We start from the raw sequence: 24,868 nt of genomic DNA on the forward strand, positions 1-24,868 counted from the left end.
ACCAATAACTTGGTTAGAATCTGGCATTAAAAACAAATTAGTTGAGGTTAGTTAGGTTAGAACTAAAAAAAAAAAGACGATCAGATCAGGTTAGAACTAAAAAAAAAAGAAGATCAGACTGTTTTTGGATAAAATAATAATTTTTTTGTTCTTTTTCATACAATTGATGAACTGCACCAATTTAATTTAAATGTATATATTAAAAAATGCTGATCGTTTTGAAATTCGAGTCATTTCAAGCTACTGTAGTAGAGTAAAATATCCATTGAACTGGAAAATTTGCAAAATAGCTCTGATATAAAGACAAGAATAGTAAAAATCTATATGCTTGTTTTTATTAAGACAATACAAAAGCTAATCATACATGTGTTTTAGGTTCCAGTTTGTGACACTCAATAGCTAACTTAAGACAATCATCCTTAAAATGTGTCCAAAAAATATGTTGTAATTTTTTTTTTTTTTTTTTTAAAAAAGGCTGAATAATTGTCTGTAACAGTGGTTCACCATAGTTTCAGCTGCATTCAACAATGTTACTCAATGTAACAATCTGATAAAGATCCAGGGGAGCCATAACTGGTTTGGCGACACAGACATTTCCTTTTACTGGAATCAATCCATTGTTGGTTTTGTCTTTGTAACAAAACGTTTTTTTAAAATGTGAAAAATCTATCTCTATCTTCAATCATTAGTGAATAAACATAACAGTCTGTTTAGTCTGAACTTCAGTTTTCTGACTCTCATGTAAATGTAAAAGATGAAAATAATTAAGACTTTTGCCACGTTTTTATTTCTTTTCTGGCTTCTCTTCTTAAGAGGGTGTTCTTCCTCCCCACAATCACCAAACTCATAGAGTTTCTCTTAATATTGCAGGGTTATGTTATGAGATCATTGGCATTATAAGGTGAACTGAATAACTATAACACTGAATCTTTTTATTTTTATCAAATTTTAGAGACATTACATATAATGCATAAAAAAAAAAGGGAAATTGAGTTTATTTATTAGCAAATAAATAAACTCAATTTCCCCCCTAAATTGAAGTAATTAAGGAAATGTTTATTTGGATAATTATAGACTCTTATTAGCTCTGTTGGTTTACAACTAACAGTTTGGAATTGGCTGCATTTGTTGTAAAGAGGTAAATAATGGTATAAGTCAGGAAAACTGGAACCGTTTCATATTAGCATTTAAATAATGAAAATGTTCCAACTTTAAGAAATATACATTTTTATTAAAAGGAAGAAACAAAAACAGCTCAAGATACCAGTTGAGATTAAAAATTGGTGAACAAAGCCAAGGTGGTCTATGAATCTTGAATCTCCAGTCACTGCCAGCAGGTTCCACAAGAAGATTTTTTATTGGTCAAAATTGCCTCCCATATGAAAGAATGGGCTCGCTGTGCGTTACATCATAAAAGTAGTGACAATTGTGAATGCAGTGTACACGTCTATGATCACAAATGTCAAATCGGTCAGAATTTGGGCTCCATATTGGTCAGTAGGACAGGACAAGTCCCTGCTGTTCTGTCATTTTTTTAGGTTCACTCACCAAACCATTTGCAGCAAATGCTGTCTGTGAGTTACCACGTCCTATTGCTCAGCTCTGGAGCCACACTGGTCAAGGCACACATAAAGTCTTACTGTGAAGCACCTTTGCAGCCCATCTCAATATTACAGTCTCCGAATGAGTTCCTAGATTGTTTTGTTCCTTTTTATAAACATTTTATCCTTTTGAAGAAGACTTCTTTCAATAAATAACACAAATATAGTCATAGGTCACATATAGATAGATAAACATGTATAAACTACATGCATTTTTTATAATTTAAATAATTTATATATACAGTTCTCTCTCACACACTTATTGCCTCCCTCCCCACACCCCCACCCATCCCCTTAAGTGAGTTCCTCAGTGCTGCACCAGCGTTTGGATTTAGAGCAGCACATTAATGTTGAAATATCATTTAAATGGACCTAAGATTCTTCAGTAGAAGCATCACTTTATAGCAGATTGTTGCTGGTCACCGACATGACACATAATCCTGTGATGGGAAGCACTGTGAGCAGGAAATAAAATCCTATACAGGAAGTAGAATTCCCAACAAGTCTCTTACGTCCTGCGACGTTTCTTTGACAATGCACAGACACAGGAAGTGTTTATGCGTATCCACCTCCAGCTCACTTGATCTTGAAACTGTGTCAGTGCTCGAACATACGACTGCGCCGTCTTGCACTGTGAGTTCCAGTTCTTGTCGTCAATGCCCCTGCAGCCATCCTTGACAGGCTTGGAGGTCCGACAGTGTGTCTCATAAAAGAACTGTCTGATGTCTTTTGTGGCACTGGTTTTAAACTTGGCCAAAACAGTCACGCGCTGTCCCTTGATGTCGTATGCTAACGTTTTATTCATCACCCAGTCGCTCACACTGTCACAAACAGAATATTCCCCCCGGTAGCTCTTGTGCTCAGTGTGACGCTTCTTTCGTGTCTTGTTTCCTGCTGCCCCTAAGACCGGTACACTGCTCACAAAATTATCAGAAAGGTACAATGGCGGTGGCTGCAGTGGAGGCCGGTCGCTCAGTAGCACTCGCGGCGAGTTATACCGCTTGTGTTGCCTGAGGATGTCCGAGTTCAACAGCATCACCGGCTGATCCATCAGAAAATCATCACTGTGACGCGTTTCTAGCCACTCCTCTGCATCTCCTTTGTCCTCCAAAGGAAAGTTTTCAATCTTGACGGGAGGCAGAGTGTCCCGCAGCTCAGTGTCTCTGCTTTTCCCCTGCTCACTCTGGTTCCCTCTGGTCTTCCCCCTTGTTAGGTCAGCCTGAAGCAGCTGGATTATGAGAGAGTTTAAAGGGTCTGGACTTGGCTGCTGCTGCTGTTGACTGCTACCCATGTTGGTTGCCTGAATACCATAGAGGTACACGAGGACCATCACATACAGCAGGATGGACATCACTAGATTCACCTGTAAGATCTGCAATGACAGAAAAAGAAGAAGAAGATACTATAAATGAAAGTTCTGTCCTCCTAAAACTCAGGACTTGATTGATTTGAAGTTTTATTCCTCTTCAGGGTGAAAAGATAGTCAAACAGAAATATATCCCACATAGCAAAATTGGTGTGGCCCGGATCTGGCCCACACAATGTGCTTACACATGGCCCACATACCGCAAAGAATGACGGCCCTTTGGTGGCCCAGATCTGGTTTGCCAGAGGTGGCCCACACATGGGCCAGCACAAAGCCAGTTGCAGACACACTGCTGGCCCTGCGCTGGCCCAGAACAGTTTCAGCTCTGGCCCCAGATGTCAGCCTAATGTGTACCTTAAACAAGCCATGTAATAACAACATAGTAGTGCAAAAGTAACATGACAAAACTCTGTTCAGACAGTGAATCTCATATAGCACTTTTCTACTCTAGCAGATTACTCAAAGTGCTCTATACAGCATGCCACATTCACCCAATCACACACTTTCTTTAAACTGAGTGCTTCCTAACTATATTCATACAGAGTGGAGGAGCCAGGGATCAAACCACTAGCCTTCTGATCAGTAGGTGACCTGCTCTACCGCCTGAGCTAGAGCCACCCAGTGGTAACCACAAGTAAACCCTCACTAGGTTTTGGATAAAGTGTAAACTCACAAATCTGTCAAACCTGCATTTGAAACATTGGTTAGCATAGCAGTATAGTATTGCAAATTGGCATTTGGGTTGTCTAACTAAAATGGGAAAATAGGAACATAAATATTGCCATCATTGCCAGACCTGGCCCACATCTTTTTGACATACACCCTGCCATGACACCAGTCAGTCAGAAGTGCCAGCTTGATGCCGGATCCAGGCCAGACCTGTTTTCTATGAGCCTGGGCCGCATAAATCAAACCACAATTGGGGCAGATGTGGCATGTCATCACATAAACAGTGCCACCTACGCCAGGCCTGGCCCATCTGGATGACATACCACTTACCATGCCAGAAGTCAGCCAGCAGTGTCAGCTTGACACCAGATCCGGGCCAGACTTGTCTGCTATAAGGGTTATCACTAATGTTTACCTGCGTTTAAAACTTGGGTTAGAAATCATAATAAAAGCTTTTCCACAAAGCTTGTCAAGTTATACCCTACAGCTAACAACAACCTCTTTCCTATTTATACAGAGCCAGTTTTGCCATGATGCCTTTTGAAAACCAATTCACACTTTGGCAGGTTTACGACCTGAATACTATGTAACACTAGCAAATCGACTGGTTCTTTTATAATGCTTTTCTACTCGAGCACTCACGGTGCTTTCTACGATGTCTCATTAACCCATGCACTTTTTTCCAAATCTGAGTTCTGCTTTTTAAAATTCACATTATGGTGAACACATTGGCAATAACTAAGGTTTCAGTATGTTGTCCAAGGATACTTTGGCATGTAGACTGGAGCAGTCAAGGATTGAAGCACTGACCTTCTTAACAGATGACCTGCTCTACCTCCTGAACCACAGCCATTAAGAGAAGGACAAAATCTTTAAAAACCACCGCTGGGGGCTATTCCTAGCTCCAAATAGACAGGGGTTATAAAAGTCTCCATGGACAACATGCACCAAGGGAAAGGGTGTGTAGTTTTCTTTGGGGGAATGTTAGGACTTCAGACTAACGTTAACTAGTTAAAAATGTTTGTGAAAACTTGAACATTTCAACAGTGTAAATAACAGCCAGTGTGCATGTATGTACGTGTCTCTGACAGAGCACATTACGGGAAATAACACGCCGCAGCATGTATAACATGTTTTTTTAGAAGACCCATAATTTTCCTTTGACATAAATGCCTGTAACATTCATTTGCATAATAAAAACCTCACTCCCATACATGCATTCATGGTTGTGTCCCCAAAAAGTGTCTTTGTCCTTTATAAACACATTAAACTAATGATAACGATCATGTAAAGAAAACATGAAACTATCAGTTGCTTTGCAGAAATGTAGAATAAAATTTCGTTTAGATGTTATTTGGTGGAGAGGCAGTTTTGTAATTGGATGGTTAACATTTTACCAGGAGAGAACACGCTGCTGCTTATTAAACAGTCTTGCATCACTGTCATATACTAATATTGATGACTAATTACAGAGATCCTGAAGGTCAAATTGTTAACCCATAATTATACTTAATTATGGGTTAGGCCTATGTGACAGAGGGCTTGGCTGTAAGAAACAAGTGAACTTAGTCATGATGTTGCCTTTCATTATCAAATTATAAAAAGACAGAACTCTGTTTTCTGTCATCTCTTGGAGTCTTTCTTTATTAACTACGACTGTGGACTATATATTTTTAAAATTCGTGTGTAAATTTATGCATTTGCACCAAAAGCAGATTTTTCAACACCACATGACTTTCTCTACAAACAAAGCTGAAAGACCCTTACAAGTATTAATAAAGTTCCTCATATGAACAGCGCTCTACTACAGCCACAGTCGTTAGCAGTTGGGCAAAATTTTAGCTAACACGTTTCAGCTTTTCATTTCCACAGCTCTGCTTTGTAAAGTCATGGATCCATCAAACTTAAAAACAACAACAAAAAAAAACTTTTAAAGAGAGAATTTAAAATTTAACATTTTCCGAAAGTGAAAATATTTTGGAATGACCATAAATACCAAAGTTGTGTGTAGTGAGTGGCTGAAGAAAGAGCAATTAAACTAACTTGCTGCATGCTCATCAGCTACAGTGTGATTGTGAGAATGCGATTAATATCTTTAAGATTAAGCAAAACTTTGAAGGACATGTCTAGATATTTCTTTATATATGCAAGTGCTGCCGACAGGACACAAGCATGTTCACTAAGCCATCAGCTAATATTGCAATGTCTTAGAGGGAGAGGAGAAGAGGAAAAGGAAAGAATAGAGAGTAATTAGCTGACAGGTGGACCCAAACAAAAAGAGGTGACATGTTCCCATCAGCAGTATTTTGCCCAGTTCATGTAGCTGTTGGAAGGTGGGGAGGAAGACGCACAGCAATGTCACCTTGTAATCACTGGCTCAGAAAAGACAAGCACGTGAACTGACACACACATTTCTTTGTTCTTACTACATCGCAGTTGTTTGCAGGCCCATTCAAAAGTATCACTGCAATGCTGCTGCAAACTCACACACAGATGACAGTCATGTGGGGACAAAGATGATCATATTTGTTTTTAACAGCAAACACTTTTTATTAGAGCTTCATCACAATATTCCTGTGTCCCCGGAACATATCTGAAATGCTCATTAATGACTTAAGTGGAGTCTTTATTCAAAGAAACCTTTAGCTCTTGCACAGCCTTGAGCTATGGCTCCAAAATAGAACATGTATATTTCTAAGAAGCTGTTCAGCCTTTTCCCATCAGTCTCCCACTTCTTAATGCTGTAGCAAACTGAAACAGCTAAAACGACTATCATTACAAGAAGATTATTATTTCCATCTGTAGTAATTTATGTTGCTGTAAACAGAGCCATACGGCTCTGTTTACAGCAGCATGAAAAGGAGAAGCTGGGGGTGATGTGGGTTGTATAGTGGCTTGCAGATCCAGAGCTTGCAAAGACACCCCCCCCCCCAAAAGATAACACCATTTAATAACACATCTGGATACTCTATACAGTAATATTTGCTGGCCTCCTTTTTTTAAAATGAAACTGTTTATACAAGTCAAAACCACAGCAATTTGGTATTTGACATCACTTCCTTAAAATGACATTCACTTAACCTTTGAGTTTTTCTTCCACTTTTCATTAGACCAAAACTCTGTGTGACTGGCCTGTAAACACTTGTGCATAAAAAAAAATAAAAATGAATGTGAGAAATTAATCTTACCCCTGCTCTCATAATGACTACCATAAAAGCCCTGACTCTAGTAAATGAGGCTGCTTTAATGAGGTGCTGTCAGTGAGTGACCACTTTTTCAGCTGCTGGACTGATATGGAGACTGTGTGTCTGCTCTGTGCTCCTCTATATCTTTTTGCAAGGTGTGAGAACAAATGAATATAGAAGACCGTTATGAGAAAACTTTGCATGTCCTCACAGCTACAAGATTGTACCATTAGTTGAGTACTTGGGTTTGTGGTGAGGGTTATATGTATTGTTACATAGTGGCTCTGGTCACAGAATCTTAAGTCAGTAAATAGAACCAGGCTGACAAATGTTAATGCTCCCCGAAAATAATATCCAATAATATCTATTGGTCCGCAGCCACAGACTGTGCAGATGCAAATCCATCTGTGACTCTGTTGACAAACTCTGATAATGAATAAAATTCTGTCTGTTATATTGTCTTTTACTCCACATATGAATTCTGAGGTCATTTGCCCTGTTTTTGGTGAAATACAGGTTTTGTGTTTGCATTGACTCAGGTTGTGTCATTTATTATCTGACTCACCTTTCCGTGTTTCACTGTCAATGCGACTCACAGATTCTGAATTAATCCACCAGTGTGTTCAGGCAAGGTTAGACCCTTTAAAACCCCACACCCCACACACCATGGGTAATGGGACCTAAGTCCTGCACAAGCCACCAAAAACAGAACCAGGACTCAAACTGTGGACACAGCTGCTGCTGCTGCTTGCTAACTCACTGCACCAGCTCAAATGTAAAACAAAAATCTCACAAAGAAAACCTCATAAGACACAATGGAAGTGTTTTGGGGGAAACAGTAACATACTGGACGAGCTGCAGACATGACAAGCTAACACTAAACAGTATTATATGACGCATTTGAATTTTCAGGGTCACTGTACTTTCACGTCCTCGTATAGATTACCAAAAACATTGGTGCCTGTCTGTTTTCACAGAGGACAGGAAATTGATATATGTTGGCATGTGACATAGGACCGATGTAGTGACCGGAATGATGAGCGAGTTAAGGAGTGTATGAAAAACTCAAATAGGCCATCAATTTTGGTTACTAGTTTAGAATAGCCTATGTGTGACGTGATGACGAATTGTCCCATAGAGTTTTGAGAACGGGTTAATACGGGAGTCTTAATTTCCACTCAGTTTTCCTTTATTGTATCAAAGCAGTACTGCTCATATATTGCAGTTTGACCAAACTGAAGGTTTTCTTGTGAATTACATTTTTTGCCTAAGTTGCTAAGAAGGTGAGAACCCAGGGATGCAATCATTCAGCTGGTGGGCATAATCGCCAAACTATTGACTCACTGTGAGCTGGTTACCACCAAGTTACTGCACTGTGTACATGCTCTAAATTATTAACGAAGCATGTTAGGACAAGAAGAAATAGCTAAGCCCTCGGGGAAGTTTCTGAGGAACCCTCACATTCATCTACATGTCACCAGAGCTTCTGTGTCACTGTGACAAAGCCATCGCTCATTACCAGTCTGTTTTAGGGTGAGATTATCATGAGGATCTTTTTGTAAACTTGCAGTTTTTCTTAGCCCAACCTTCACCCCTTAAACGAGAATCGCTTCTACGTAGCATGTTTACAAGAAATTTTCCATGTGCCTTTGAGCACTGTACTTCACACTCAAATGGATAATTGCTCAACGAAAATACATTTTTCATGTGACATTCAGATGGTACTGTGCCCTGAATATAGTCAGAGAACTGGGTAAAACAGGAATGCAGGATTTTGGGGCCTTGTTGCCCTGCACAACCACAAAAACCCCATGTGATTCACATTAATTTAAAATGAATATTGGCTAAATGGTCTGTTGTCTGTGAACCAGGCCACTTATCCTAAATAAGTATTCTAGGATAATGCTTGAGCCAAAAATCAGTCTCAGTGATAAATGGAACCATAAAATAAATTAATGTGTTTTTAAAAGACACAAACAAAATGGAAAAACAGGATATTGCTTTTGGTGCTGGATTATTTTGTCTAAAAGTTCATGATCAAAATATATTATAAAAGGCATTAAACTTCGGTTTGCAGACAGTTTCAGAATCCAACAAACATGATACAGCTGGCTTTATTTCGATTGGTTCCTCTTTCTAAAGATGGACAAAGGAAGTGCTCATAGTCGTTAGGCCAGTCTGTGCAGTAGTTCTTTCCAAATGTCCTTTTAAAGCTTTTATAATCACAGTATGCCAAGTCAGCAGGGTCTGAATTGAGGCAGGATAAACTCATGAGGCCAATGTCACAGTTACTGAACGGATGTTGATCAAGTACGGTTTAAATATCTGAGTTTGTTCTGAGTAAATTAACAAATGATTATCAGCTTGTTTTGTATTTAGTTGTCATAACCTCTAGGCTGCGAAGTAAGAAAGGGTGTAACAAATGAGAAGAAATGAAACAAAACACCATTGAGGCTACACAGTAGACGTCTAACAGCTCGAGAATTGTTTAGTCATCATGGAGATTTGTGATTTTATACGCAGTACATACAGTATCCCTATATGCAAAAGTAGCTAGCAGACCTGACATTAAAGGCAGACATGTGTAATTCAAGGTTAAAAATGAACACCACAGACAAAAAGACAACATACCAGAGAAAGTTCGCTGGTCTATAGAAGGTAAGATCTTAGATTTAAGGATTCTTACAGAAGGAATTCAAAACATTTTCTATTGACATTGTTGGAGAAAGAGTATATGTTGGACACCCTGTGAAGAACTTCGGCCTATCTTTCAGCCTGTTTAATTGCTGTCTCACCCTTTTATTTACACAGCTCATGACCATAACTGAGTGCCTGAGCAGTAAATTGTTAGATTAGCCTTAAGATCCTATTATACTACAGTCCCTCTTAACAGAAATGACGCCAATTTATCCACCTAAACAGGCTGGATAAAGGGGCATCGTTTCAGATGCTACATCAGTTCAAGCAAATCTTGAACTCTTTCACCTGAAGAAGCAACTTACCCTTTGCATTCAGAGCGGCTCGCTCTCGTGTGAGCCAAGTACATCATCAGCATACTGCAGAGCACCAGTGCTTTATTCCACAAGCTTTTTATTCTGCTTCTTGCGGTCATTGACACGCAAGTCAAAGTTTTGACAGGTAAGAGCTTGATGAAGACAAATCTACAAATGTGAGCTTTAACGTCCTTTAAAGAAAAATGGGGTGGGGTTGTGGGTTTAAAGTATGTGAAATGACAGGAGATTTTTTTTAAAGGATTTATTGATTTTGGAGAAAGCCAAAAAATGTGAGTAGTTTTTTATGTGTGCCAGATAGAATGATTTATTATTCTTCCCTGACTGCCAAGTAGATATGCAGTTGATAGTGAGTTCTCTATAGGTTGGCTGTCGTATGAGGTATTAGTGTGAGTATTAGTTGCCCTCACACATACAGTATTGTACAAAAGTCAGCCACCCTTCTACTGAGAGCATTTCTGATGAGGCTTTGGTGATAGACAAGCTGAAGAGTCACATGTTCTGTGTCAGGTCGGTCCTGAATCTTTTCCTATTTCTTAAGGATGCGACTTTCAGATTCTGGTCATTTGGTGCCATTTTCCTGAAAAGCTTAAGGACATACTGCATAACATGCTGAGACATGTACTGTGTTCTTTGGGAGCAGCCTTTATGGTGCAAAACATTATTTTATATCTGTATAACTTTGTCATCTTGGAAGTGGGAATAGATTTATGTTTTGCTATTTTTGTGACAAAGTTCAGTCAGAATTTAAAATTGGTTCTTTGCTAATCAGTCTGGTGTGTGTAGACACAACACCAGTTCATCTCTTGAGTCTGGTTACTTTTGTATGCTTGAATGAATCGTAAGTGGCTTCAAGAGACAAAGAAAAGCAGCAAAAAAACACCAAAACATTCCATTGAAATTGGAATAAAAATAAACTTAAAATAAACTTAAATAAATGAACTTTTGCTTTCAATGAATTTAGAATATTTTGGGACTCTTGCCCTTGTATTGCAGTGGCTAGGAAAACACAAGGTTGCTGGTTTGATTCTAGCCAGAGAAACAAATTCCCTGGGGTTGCATCAGGAAGGGTTTCTGATGTGAAATAAAACAGGCGGAGCTACTTTGCAACAAATGAGCTGTTAAAAATAGCTTTTAGAGTGACTGTAAGTTTAGCACCAGGATTGTGTGATTGATGTCGCTTCCTACCATGTTGTATGAGGTTTCTGTTTGCTATCTAAATACCTATGTCTTCTCTCTTTATAGCAGTGATAGAAGAATGTAATGACCTGTTACACACACAGAAATCACAAGACATCACTTATATCACAAGACTTATACAAACAAATAACTCAGAAACTTTTCAAGAAAAAAATCTTAACAATTATACAAGACGTCTGTAGGGACTTCATGTCCAAATGTAGAGAAAATTAGAAAATTAGATTTATCTGAATAAATCTGAGTAGGTGGATTTTAACCACTTCATGGTTAAAGGAGACCTTAGCGCAAGTGGAAAACATCCTTGGATTATAAAAACAAAATAAATTAATCATAAAATGATTTAGTACATTGTGACAAAACAGAAACATGCTGCTTAGCTTGGCAATATTAAAAAGAGTAAGCATTCAAGGAAGAAAACAGCGGCAGGTGATCACAGAACTGTTTCTATGGTAAGGAAAAGGGTTTTTTTTAGCAAACATAGCCAAGTGACAAACACTCACTTTAGCAAGGAATTTTAGACGAGCAAGAAATATCATAAATGATCTATACCTAATGTAAAAGTTTTGGCACTTTAAGCCCATAGATTGATGTGTGTGAAATATCTAAGCTAATCATTCCTGTAGAAAACACAGTGGGGGAAATTGCCAAGATCTTTGTTTCTCCTGCTCTTCATGCTCACTGAAGCTGTTAATCTGGAACAAGCCTGTGTTGAAACAGGAAGATGCTGCACACAGAAAAACATGCTTATATGTTCATGCACAAACTTTAGAGATCTTGACAGGTACATAAGATTTTGCAAAAGATGCATGATTGCAGACAGTCTGACAGTGCAAAGGCAAAAGCCCATGGCTTTTGAAATTGTCACACCTTTGATTCAGAAAGCCTCAGGCTGGCAGCATCTTAGTAAGACCACACACAGGTTTTGTGTGTTGATGTTTGACTGTGTCACAATGGTTGTGATGGGTAATAGACTCTCATAAATATGGTGTTTTGTTGCATCAGGCAATGATAATTCTTGCCCGGTGCTTTGTATTATTGCAGATACTTGATGAATCAGATAAGAAACTTGCCATCAGGGAAGTACAGTTGCATAATTTCAGTGACACGATAAAAACCAGGCAAAACACAAATTTTTAATATTTGCCTAGATTAATGCAAAATCTTACCCTATCGTCTCCTTAATAAGTGGGCCAACCTGAACAAAACATTGCACAAACATCACACATACAGCCAATATTAACGTCTATATGTTTTAAAAAGAAGATTTTATTATGAATCCAAATGTTTTATATGTATTATGTTCATTTCATCATCCCCTTGTTAATGAAATGTTACATTCTGTGTTTAGATTGTCTCACGTGTTACCTTCACCTACATGTCCTGTAACTTAATGTTCACCAACATTTTTATCTGCTACTGAATTTTGCTCAGCTCACCACTGACTGTGAAATATGGCAGCACTTCCTTTTTGGCCTGGACAAAAGTCTGAGGGCTGGATGAATTTAGTGTACACAGAAGCGGACTGTGATTGTGCATACAAGGTGGTCTGTTCAGCTTTTGTTTTTGAGTGTGGAAACAACACACGGAGTGAAGAGCAAAGATAAAGCTCCAGTGCTTCTCTCGCACTTCTAATATTGAATTTGAAGAGTTTTTATCAGCTTGTTTTCAGATTTCAGATTTCTCTTTTTTTTCATTTTGATTTTCTAATGAAAGGTTTTGCAAAACAAGTACAACATTCAAAAAGTGTCACCAGTTATCTTAATACATGCATCTAAAGTGTCCATGCACCTCTTTGTTGCTCACTGGCAAATGACAGTGAAGCCTGTTTATGTGCACCTCCTCTATCCAAGTCTACTGTTTGCCAGTAATTGTGCCAAGTTAACCACAGACATAAATACACTGCGTGTGTGTACACGATCGTCCAACACAAAACTGTCAGTGTGTTTGTCTTCTCCATGGTCTCTAGTATGTGTTCATTGGTGTTTCGTGTGTGTGTGTGTGGTTACATTGAGGTTCATGAAGGACATGGACCGTGACGAACTGCAAATTTATTTAATGAAACACAAAACTTACCTCACTGCTGGAAAAGACTGAAAACTAATATTCTGTAATGAAACACAGCCTTTGAAAAGCATTTACACATATAAACCACATCCCTGAACATTTATTGCATTTATTGTGACATGAGGTCTGAAAACACTACAAACTAAATATAATACAGTTATCTTCACCTAAGCTACTGATGGTACTATTGCAGAGATTGCAATATGTCTAATTCACACAAAAAATAAAGCTAGAATCGTCCCAACAGAAGGATGAGCAAAGAGAGAGACGGAAAAATTAAAGATGCCATTTAGCTTCTTTTAGCATGCTGTTTTGGCTTCCCAGCCCAGAAACTTCACTCTAATGTGCCTTGTTTTCCAACAATAGAAACCAAGCAAATACATTAAAAGCAAAAAATTTAAACTAATCTAAAAATAAGAGCATCAAAATGCACCAACATCAGTAAAATCTAACACAATCTTTAACAAATTCTGAATCAGGTTTTTAAGACAACCAGAGGACTTGTATACGAGAGGCCTTTCTTTTCATTTCCACTGCTTCACATTCATTCCTGTGAGCACAGGTCCCACCTGTGTTTTCCAGGAACTGTTTCTGACAGTTTGGTCATGAGTAGCCTGCTGGAGGTCATTTTGCAGGGCAGTGCTCCTTCTGTGGAGAAGCTACCAGGAGGAGATACTCCCCTTGTGACATCTGTTCCCAGTTTGTATTAAAAATGACAGCATGTGTGATTCACAAGGGAGCAGCTACCAGTCCTGCTGATAGGATGACTTCCATGCCCAGGTAATGTCCAGTGTCCTGGTATCTCTTCCACAGTCTTGAGGCTGTGCTCAGAGGCATAGTATATATTGATATGCCATGTCAGAGGAACCAATACAAACACTAGCTAAGGACACTAGCAAAAATCAATCTGAATGGATGAGGAGAGAGTGGTGGTCTGAGGTCACTACCTTTCCAGTGCACCTGTTGCCACTTTCATCAAAGCAGGAGAAACAGATTCACAGTGGTTTATGCTTCCAAATTAGACAGACTGGGATCCCTGGAGTTTGAATTTCCATTATACTGTGATGATCACACGTTCCCTTCATTTTTCGAAATAGTGTATGTATGTGGATGTGTGCTTATGTGCCCAAAAAAGCACAAGACGATTTGTCTACCTGTCCCATGTCCCAGGATTCCAGAAAATAGGACAGAAAAGGAAAGTAGGGCCCACTGTGTAACCTCTGAACTGAAGGGTGATCTGCTTAGTGATCGGCTGACACTGATGCTTAAGAAAGAATGCCTGAACTGTTTTAAAATGCTACCAGAGGACAGAAAATCATAAACCCATAAACATTTGCATATTGGGTCAAATTTAACTTCGCACACAACAAAGACCAAAAGCATTTCACATGCATATTTTGAGGCATAACAGCAGATATTTTTCTGACACTAATTTACTCTCTTATGGTTTTATTTTCCACTTTCAGTCAACTTTCAAGCATTTAAGACTGAAACGTTTTTTCTCCAGGCAGAATGGAATACAAGAGAAAATATCAGTCATGCACTGTACTTTCAGCCTCTTATGAAGCTTGATTTAATTAGTCGTTTGAATACTTTTGCCTGTATAGACTCGACTATCTTGCTATAGATCCATCGACTGATCCACTCAAGTGATTAAACTTGTGCTTTGGCTGACAGGTTAAAAATGTAAGGACGCCAGCTTTAAACTAATTAGTGATTAACTGCTGTTTGTGGAGAAGTAACAGGGTAGCAAAGAAAAGCTCTTTACTGAGAGTCATAGAGTAAAATGAGGACCTGGGGAAACACCAATGTCCTGACCAGAACCTCCATTCAGGGTTTTTGCACCTATGTCGCACATAAAACCAGCATGGTGTTTAGTATCCTCACACCTAATTAATGCCAAATTATATTTGATGTCCTTTCTCACTGCATTTTCAGGTGGATGCAATGTCTCTATGTGCTCAGTTGTTCTTTAGATTCCGTTACACAACAGATGCTGTCAACAAAGCAACCAGATTACTAAAAGGACCTACAACTGTGTTATTTGTGAAGTAGAGCTATATGTATTGCACAGCGGCTCAGCCAACTTCTGCCGTTACTGTTTTTGTTGTGTGTGGTTTGTTCTTATGAATATTTTTCTTTTATTAAATTTTTAACCGTATGAAGGTGCTTACAGCCAGCTGCTTGCAACATCAAACAGCTCACAAACGGACGCATTATTTTTGCAAAATGTAGTGGAAAGTAGAATTACTTATCATGACAGTAAGTATTGGATGCTAGACATAACTGATTTGTTACAGGTATAAATGTTCTATTAAATTGGACCTCTTCTATTTTAACACATTTTCTGTCTAAACCTTTACTTCCTGTGAACCTTATAACCAGAATGAATAAGCAGAAGAATATGGATGGATACACTTTTGCAAATATACTGTGGATGATCAAATTAAGCATATAATAAAAAATCATGAGAATGAGAACTGTATGTACCCCTCTGAGCCAAAAGTCCCATATTCAGATAGTTTCTTCTTCTCTTTGCTCTGTGTAATGTCAGTGAGAAAGGAGTCTGGCAATCTAAAGCACACAGCGCTGCGAGCTCAGATGTCCCACCCACTTACTGTTCAAACCTATTGTTTAGAAGTGGCAGCCAATCAAAATAAAACTGGCTGAAAGACAAAGAACCAGGAAGGAAAAAGCAGCTTTGAGATAGTGGATGAACCACTGTAAGGGGAAGCACTGAAGCCCAGTATTAGAGAAAGATTATTTTTGAACTGTGACAATGTTACTCTATTGAAGTCCAAGAATAAAAACTACGGTGCTGGAAATGAGCGATATAGTTCATTGTATAAGTGTGTAAATCCAAAAATACAGTCAGACGGACTAAAGGAGCACAATTGTAGACATTCTAAAAATATCTTATTGAGCCACTGAGAAGTTAAGGCCCTGCATGATAGTGAGGAAAGCAAAAAGCCATTCGACCAACAGTACAAAAGCAGCAGTAGGATTTGTTGGATTTACACTTGTTTTTTTCTACACAACTCAATAGGAAAAATACAGAGGCAGACCGCAGAGCTAATGAAATACAAGGAACATCATTCTTCCACTTCACACAGGTACTGAGCGAGCCAATAGTTGAGAAAGCAAGACATGAGCAGTCCCTTTGCATCGCCAAGTAATTTTCTTGGTGCAGTTACACTTGATATAAACACACCTGAACTAGCTGCAGAAGTGCACGAACAAAAGTTAGTAAAATAAAACCAGAAATAAGCTTAACCTTAGGCTAACCAGTAAGTTTTGCCTACTTGTCGTCAGATCTAAGAATAGGTTCTGACAGTAATGCAAACATCACTACCTGAAGTTGTCTGAATTCAACTTTAGCTTCTTGGAACTTTGATGTAAACAGCTTCAGCTTCTTTATGCAGAAAAATGAAATGAGTCAAAAGGGATAACTATCATTTTTCCACATTAGTGCTGTATTGTCCCAAGTCCATTTTGATTATCATTGCAAACTGTTAGCTAAAATAAACCCCCTTAATGCATTTAGTAGAACTTTTTCACCTTTGGGGCTCCAATCAGAACCAGTTAGAAACCTGTAGTCACCGTGGAGACCCCAGTGATGTTGCAGTCAGGGACACTTATTGATGGGACTTAGTGGAGCAGTGTGCCAAACCAGCAAATCCTCTAGAGGGATTTTCACCCAGCAATGTCTGAGCCCTAATGCTGTCCAATTGACTCCAGATGTTGCAGGACACACACACACACACACACACACACACACACACACACACACACACACACACAGAGTGACAGAGGCATCCAGTCCAGTCTGCCGCTCAACTTCCATTCAAGTGTTTATTCATCTCTGTGTTCATCAGCGCAGAGAAACTTAACAAAATGTAGTGTGGACATGGAGGGGGATGAGAAAATCCCATTCCCATTTGTTACATAGGTGCAGATATGCTATGAAAAGCTCTGTGTAATCACTGAGCTATTTATGACAAAAGGCTCAAAGAGTAATCTGGAGCTCCGAAAGCCTAAGCAAAAAAAGTTTAAATAAAACACGAATAACGTGTGGAATGTTTGGTAGAATGTTCCAACTAATACACCAGGACTTTTATTTTAAAAACTCGTATTCCCTACCATCTGGCCTGCTAGCATGGCAAAAGCAAGGAAAATGCTAAACAGCCAGAGAGGGTTAGCAAGTGGAGTAGTGACAAGAGAATACCTGAAATGTCCCACAATTTTCAAGCATTACCCGTGATACGCTAAAAGCTGTGGTGCAAGCCTGTGATGATCAAGGCTTGGGGGTTTTGTTATATTCCAAAACTAATCGCAAAACAAGATCTTGAAAAATAGATTTCCAACTCAGCCATTTGATAACAGAAAACAGAAAGACGTGTTAAGGTCGCGCCAGGATCTCTGGTGCTGACGTATCTGAGCAAAAATGTATTTCCTGAAATGTAAATATATTTAAATAGTTTCTATCCTTTTTATTTGGGCTTTTTTTAAAACTTCCTATATTGTCATAATTCTCAGTACATTCTACCTGTGCAAACAAAGCGAATTTAAGATCCCACACTCATTTATGCTGTGAGGATCTGTCTTTGCCCTTTACGTTCTGCCACCTCCTACCTCGCTGTCTTTCAAGCCTCTGAGCTGTTATGGTAAGTGCAGGGAAGGGCAGAATTCCAATCATAACAGTGAATTACCCTCTGAATGTTTTGTTGCCATGAGCCAGGTGAGTCATCCGCATTCACAATGATTATCTCTTAAGAATACTAGTTTGTGCCCGTGCGTGGATGCAAAAGCAAGCGACACGGCCGCTGTAGACTCCATGGCTCTGCTGTAGCATGTATTTGTGTGTGTTCAAGAGAGGGAAAGTGATGTCAGTGTGTGTGTGTGTGTGTGTGTGGTTATAAAAGCTCTGTGTGAAAGAGAGGGAGTGGAAAGCTTCAAAGCATTTTGAGGTCAAAGTGTTGTGTGTTTAGGAAAGTCTGCTGTCTGCGCACACACAGGTCGGGTGTGAATTCTAACTCAGAGTACATGTACGTACACATGTACATACCTACAGGTAGGCATTCCTTTACCTTTCAGAGGAAAAAACAAGCTTGAACACACACCTCGAGAAAATAAACCACAGACAGGAGAAAGACGGACTATTGCTCGTGATTTTCTAACCACACAGCAATGTAGTAAACTGTTTGTTGTGGATTTTGCACTTATTCATACAATAAAGGCACAAAACAGAGTCGTTTCAGTGCTTGCAGCTTGCCTTGGGGACCAAAAATGACATGACAGCTGCTGGAGCACATGCTTTGCGAGCATGTGCTCTGGTGTTCTTTACGCTTGTTGTGCACCTTCCAATTTCGGTAACCTGCTGCAGCATGGCCAGGCTCCAGGCACAAGTGTGCGAACGGGTCAGTGTTTGCAAACATGAGATTCCCATGCGGCACTGAGGGAGGCTGCTGTTACCCTTGAAAGAGATAAGATTTTCCACAGAAAACCCCACTAGTGTTTTCTTTTTATGTTATGATTTCTCGCAGTGCTGACATTTCCATTTCAGCACCGCAGTGATGTTTACGTCTAAGCTAAATCACTCATTGCCTAGGAGTGCACGAATGCACCTCAACTGCAGGTAGAACTGCAACATGTTTAGAAAAAATACTTTTAATTTTCTTTGTATTAATTTTTAGGCTTAAAAGAGATCTTTGGGTCTTGAATAGCTTGCTTATCTTACACTAAGACTTGGTGCAACTCCTCAGTTCACTGCCTGTCTGAAACGGCACACTCTCCTCTCCTTAAGCAAACTAAAGGAGAGGAGAAAGGGCCATATGATGGATATCAGCTTTCACTGGCATACAGAGTGAAGAGTAGAAAAAACTGATCCTGAGCTTTTCTGGGGATTACTCAGACTTACACTGAAAGTCTTATTTAAAACTTTTGTCATGTTTAATATGAGCATCCACTATTGTAACTGTGTGTTATATATAACAGAAAATAAGGGCAAACATAGTATTTCCTTTAACTTCTCCTGCTCTTTTTCCATTGTTTGGGCAGGTTTGTAAAAGAGATTGTGGTTTAGGTTAATGAATATTAACCTTATTTTTCAAAGCTTGACTTTCTGAGCGTGCCAATGAATTCGCCATAACTCAGAGGACAATCGTGCTGCATCTGTGATATATTTTTCCCACTTTCTGTTCAAAAAGGGTCAAGAAGAAAACAGCTAGAACTGTTTCTGAAATTGTCATGATTAGATGTTGATAGCAATAAAAGCCGAAAAAAGATTGGCTGTGACTCTACCGAAACAGACGACTGCATGGAGACTGTGGGGCAAGGAAACCCTACTAGTCTTTGGTCTTAGATTTTTTTCACAGCCAAGCTATAAATGTAATTGAATATGTAAATTATACTTTCATTGTTTTTTAAATTCTCTTGTTAGAACTGCTGGATGAACAGCAGACATCCTGGAAATCCCGTCATTGCTGGGCTGTCTGTCAGCAAGTCAATCCATTGGCTGAAATCTGCAATAAAGTATTCAAGCTGTTGACAGATTGCTCCCCTGGATGAGCACATAAGTGCCAGAGTGACCTGCTTACAAATTTAAAAAAAAGGAAAATCACCCAAGAAACACCTAAAACCATTAGAGAGTACATATGAGTTTCACTGCTGTACATAGAGAAAATGACACAAATGAAAGTGGTTAGCTGAATCTATCTGTTGTGGTGAAGAGACAGTGGAGCAGAGAAGTGAAGGTGTCAGTTTACTGGTCAATCAGCATTTCTCATCCTCACCTATGGCCACGAGGTCTGGGTAGTGACCGAATGAATGAGGTCATGGATGCAATGACAGAAATGAGTTCCTTCAAAAGGTGGCTGGGCTCGTCCTTAGAGATAGGGTGAGGAGCTTGGGCATTTAAGAGGTGCTCAGAGTAGAGCCACTGCTCCTCCACAACAACACAAGAACATGCTGTAGGTATTACAGGTACTGCACTGCAGTGGTTTGTATCATATCTATCTAATAGACTCCAATTTGTGCATGTAAATGGAGAGTCCTCTTCACACACTGAGGTTAATTATGGAGTTCCACAGGGTTCAGTGCTAGGACCAATTCTGTTTACATTATACATGCTTCCCTTAGGCAGCATCATTAGAAGACATAGCATACATTTTCACTGCTATGCAGATGACACCCAGCTCTATCTGTCCATGAAGCCAGATAACACACACCAATTAGTTAAACTGCAGGAATGTCTTAAAGACATAAAGACCTGGATGGCCGCTAACTTTCTGCTTCTTAATTCAGATAAAACTGAGGTTATTGTACTCGGCCCTGAAAATCTTAGAAATATGGTATCTAACCAGATTCATACTCTGGATGGCATTACCTTGGCCTCCAGTAACGCTGTGAGGAACCTTGGAGTCATTTTTGACCAGGACATGTCCTTCAACGCACATATTAAACAAATATGTAAGACTGCTTTCTTCCATTTGCGCAACATCTCTAAAATTAGAAATATCCTGTCTCAGAGTGACGCTGAAAAACTAGTTCATGCATTTATTACTTCCAGGCTGGACTACTGTAATTCATTATTATTAGGATGTCCAAAAAACTCACTGAAAAGCCTTCAGCTAATCCAAAATGCTGCAGCAAGAGTACTGACAGGGACTAGAAGGAGAGAGCATATTTCTCCTGTTTTGGCTTCCCTTCATTGGCTTCCGGTTAAATCCAGAATTGAATTCAAAATCCTGCTCCTCACATACAAGGTCTTAAATAATCAGGCCCCATCTTATCTTAATGACCTTGTAGTACCATATCACCCTATTAGAGCACTTCGCTCTCGCTCTGCAGGCCTACTTGTTGTTCCTAGAGTATTTAAAAGTAGAATGGGAGGCAGAGCCTTCAGTTTTCAGGCCCCTCTTCTGTGGAACCAGCTTCCAGTTTGGATTCGGGAGACAGAAACTATCTCTACTTTTAAGATTAGGCTTAAAACTTTCCTTTTTGCTAAAGCATATAGTTAGGGCTGGACCAGGTGACCCTGAATCCTCCCTTAGTTATGCTGCAATAGACGTAGGCTGCCGGGGGATTCCCAAGATGCATTGAGTTTTTCCTTTCCAGTCACCTTTCTCACTCACTATGTATTAATAGACCTCTCTGCATTGAATCATATCTGTTATTAACCTCTGTCTCTCTTCCACAGCATGTCTTTTATCCTGTCTTCCTTCTCTCACCCCAACCGGTCGCAGCAGATGGCCGCCCCTCCCTGAGCCTGGTTCTGCCGGAGGTTTCTTCCTGTTAAAAGGGAGTTTTTCCTTCCCACTGTCGCCAAAGTGCTTGCTCATAGGGGGTCATATGATTGTTGGGTTTTTCTCTGTATCTATGAAGCGCCTTGAGGCGACTTTTGTTGTGATTTGGCGCTATATAAATAAAATTGAATTGAATTGAATTGAAAAGAAGCCAGTTGAGGTTTTGCTTGGTGGTTGGACACCTCCTAGGTAAGGTTTTTTGGGGGGTATGGAAGAAGGCCCAGGCAGAGATCCAGGACTCACTGGAAAGATTATATATGTTGGCTGACTTGGCGTCCCCCCAGATGAGCTGGAAGAGGTAGGCAGATGTGCCGGCCACAAACCAAACCCAGATAAGTGTTAGGATGTATTGAAAGTTTTAAACTTTAAAAGTGCTCCTGTGACTACTTCTTCAGCTGCACATCTTATTTGTGATTTAGCTTGATTGTTCAGCACTGATTTATTATTGCACTTCCAGAAAGTTGCAGGGTTGTAGGACATTAATGTGAAAATGTAGGCACTTAGACGACCTGCTATTTAGTCCTAAGTGTGGCGAGATCCCACAATCCCCAAAATGCAAATCCCTGTCATCTTTTATTATGCCCATCAGGTGAACCTACAGGTCTTTTAAATCCTGTCTAGTTTGTAACAGCAAGCTTTAAATAGGTAAACCTGTAAAACTGATGATGTCCTGTTAGAGCCCTGCCAAGTGAAGCATTAAGACTGCATTAAATGTCAGATAAATGTGAGTGGAGCACTGAAACAGAATGTTACTATGCACTCCCAGAATGAGAGTATCACCATTACACAGTGCTGTGTAACTAAAGTATGCTTCAGTTTATCAGAGCTTTCAAACTTAAAAATAAAGATTGAAAGCAGCTGTTGGAGTGTTTGGGTAGCAAAGCAAACCTGCAAACTCCTCACCCTCAGTGGTACGTTTGCCCCTCCCTACCCCATTGAATAAACGAGTGCTGCAGTGTTGACAGTTTAGTCCTTGTGTGAAAGAGAGAGGAACAAATGGAACGAGAGAGCCTCTAGCCATCTCTTTTTTACACAACAGGCCATGCAGACACAACAGGGATGGTCAGAGTTGGATTTCTGTGGTTTACCCAAAGAGTAAAGGAAGGAAAAATCCTCTTCTACCTTGATGTGGTTTTTCATTGTGTCCTACATCTGACGAAGTCCACTTTGGCTGGAATTACACACAGCCAAACGCACTCACGGACTGAGCAGTGTTTCTGGTCTCTTCTACACCTGACCCATTTTTTAAAAATCAATTTTCTGCTTTTTTTTCCCTTTTGCCTCTTGAGCACTTTGTGACACATTTGTTTGTTGAAAGGACTCCAGAGTTACATTTAAGTAGATTTCATATCCAACACTTACCTAAATCCGCAGCTTCTCCGCATGCCTGGCATCAAGCCGCAGGAGAAGAGTGAACAAAGACTGAGCACAGGAGTAGCCTGACAGCTGAGAACTGTGTGATCTCTTCACTGAGAAAAATACTGTATGTGTATGCGGTAGATTGATAGTCAGGAAACTACAGAGTGAGAGAATAGTAAGAGAGCGAGAGCAGTAATAGTTTACCAATCCAAATCAGATGTAGAGATCAAGGGAGCTAATCCAGTGCCAAGCCTAATAGAATCACACAGGAATAGACTGAACGGCTCAACGGTGGCTTAGACCTGGCTTCTTTGTGTGCGTGAGAGTGCATGTGTCAGTGTATAATGGAAGTATTCCCTGGATTAATGGTTGGCGAGAGAGACTACCAGCAAAACAGGTTAAATGCGCAGCTATGTGCATACGGTTCCTAACAATGACAAGCGAACCGTATGAGTGGCAGATGAGTTGTTTTGTTGATCAAACCTGTGTATAAAAGACATGGCCTCTGTGACATCACCCTCAAGTTAGTGAAGTACCATCTCAGAGCTTCAAGCTGAGTATTTTGGGTGTTCCCATTATAGCTTTTTTTTTTTTTTTTAACAAACGTAACAAGCAAGAGGGCGGCTCAGACTGAGAAACCGAAGAATCAACACAATCAAACCCTGTATATGGGTATAATGGTCAGCAGCAACTGATGATGCGGTGATCCTGATATTTGTAAGCAAGAAAAGGGAGAAACTGAGATCCTGAATTCTTCCAGTTGTCGCAAGAAGGCAGCAGCAGGGAGAATTTCATGGTGTGATCCAGGAGTTGAAGCTGTATCCCAGCCAAGTGAGCCTGAGCAGCCTCTAGCTGTGTGTCCGACATAAAATACAATTATTTTACTATTTTCATATCATTATTCAGAACCAGTGTGTGTTTTGAGCTACAAGCGCAATTGTTGTCAAACTCAGTGGTCTGATTGGTCAGATCTGTTTATTTGCATTTGCGAAAAATCTGAAAAATCTTGATCCAAAAATATAAATGCTACAAAATTATGTGGTCGCTGTAAACCCCTGCATTAAGATAGATCTCTAACGCACTAAATATTTGTACGAATTTTACAAGTCTGGTGTGTAAACTAGAAACTGAAAGCTTTGTCCATTTTTCAATATACAGTTTATACCCAAACCACAAGTCATTTTTGTTAATGTTTGTTGTCATTTAGATGTAGGAGTGCACAGATTGCACAGCTGACTGCCAACAAGCTGTAATGGTTGTAAGATTATCTTGGTTAGATTAAGAAGTCTGTCTACTGGCTGCTGATTGAGACTGATGAGTTCAACCTCTCTCCTCTCCATCGCTTGTGACCCCACGGTCTGCAATTTCCTAATCTCCATCTTTTAACATCACTGTGATTTCCTGATTTCTTGCATCTTATCCGAGTCTAACTGGAAGCAAGTCTTGCCTTTTTAATGTCTCTGGGTCAGAGTAAGAACATCTATATGAAAGTTGTGGCAGAGCCGCGGGTTTCATTTCACTGGTCACCAAGATGAAAAAACAACTGCATGATTTCCCCTAAAATAAGGCTTTTAAAGATTTATAGCACTAAAGCTTTACTTAGAGCATAATCCAGACTACCAACACAATCAACATATTTGATTCATTCCCCCCTTTGTACTGAACAAATGTAATGATAATTCATGTCAAGAATAGAGTAATCCAAGAAAAATAGTAACCTTTGCTTCTAGTCTACCTGCTGTGAAAGTCCATTGTGGACTTCTCTCAGTGTTTCTCTCTCTAGTTGTCTGTTTGGCCAACCGTGTCTTCAGTGGCCTTCATGTCTCTGCCTTTTTTATATGTCTGCAATTGTATCTGAAAAGCTGTCTCGTGTGTCAAGCACTTTGGCTGATATCACGTCATCTTGGAATTCCTCAAACAAAAGGACTTGTCCTGATCTGCAAAAGTGCAAGTTTTGTGATGCCTCTATGGTTTTTCTTCAGTTCGTGTAAGATGGGCAATTGGAGTTTTGGCATCGTTGCACTACAGGATGTCTCAGCCTGCTCAAGCACGCAGACTCATCTGATATGCCAGTTTGAACCCTAATCAAAAGCAGACGTGTCCTCTTCTT

General features: G+C 39.7%; 1 protein-coding gene across 1 annotated transcript in view; it reads right to left on the bottom strand.

The window, feature by feature from the left end:
• Positions 1–1,060: 1,060 nt before the first annotated feature.
• The window catches only part of ntf3 (neurotrophin 3), a 37,551-nt gene continuing 13,743 nt past the window's right edge, over positions 1,061–24,868 (bottom strand). Inside the window, exon 2 of the mRNA XM_084910157.1 lies at positions 1,061–2,973. Coding sequence (XP_084766283.1) covers positions 2,110–2,973 — 864 coding nt within the window. The 3' untranslated portion in view covers positions 1,061–2,109. The remainder of the gene's footprint in view (positions 2,974–24,868) is intronic.

Source organism: Perissodus microlepis, chromosome 17, assembly GCF_051167445.1.
Source record: "Perissodus microlepis isolate ML-2025 ecotype Zambia chromosome 17, ASM5116744v1, whole genome shotgun sequence".
In the NCBI taxonomy this organism is placed as follows: Eukaryota; Metazoa; Chordata; class Actinopteri; order Cichliformes; family Cichlidae; genus Perissodus; species Perissodus microlepis.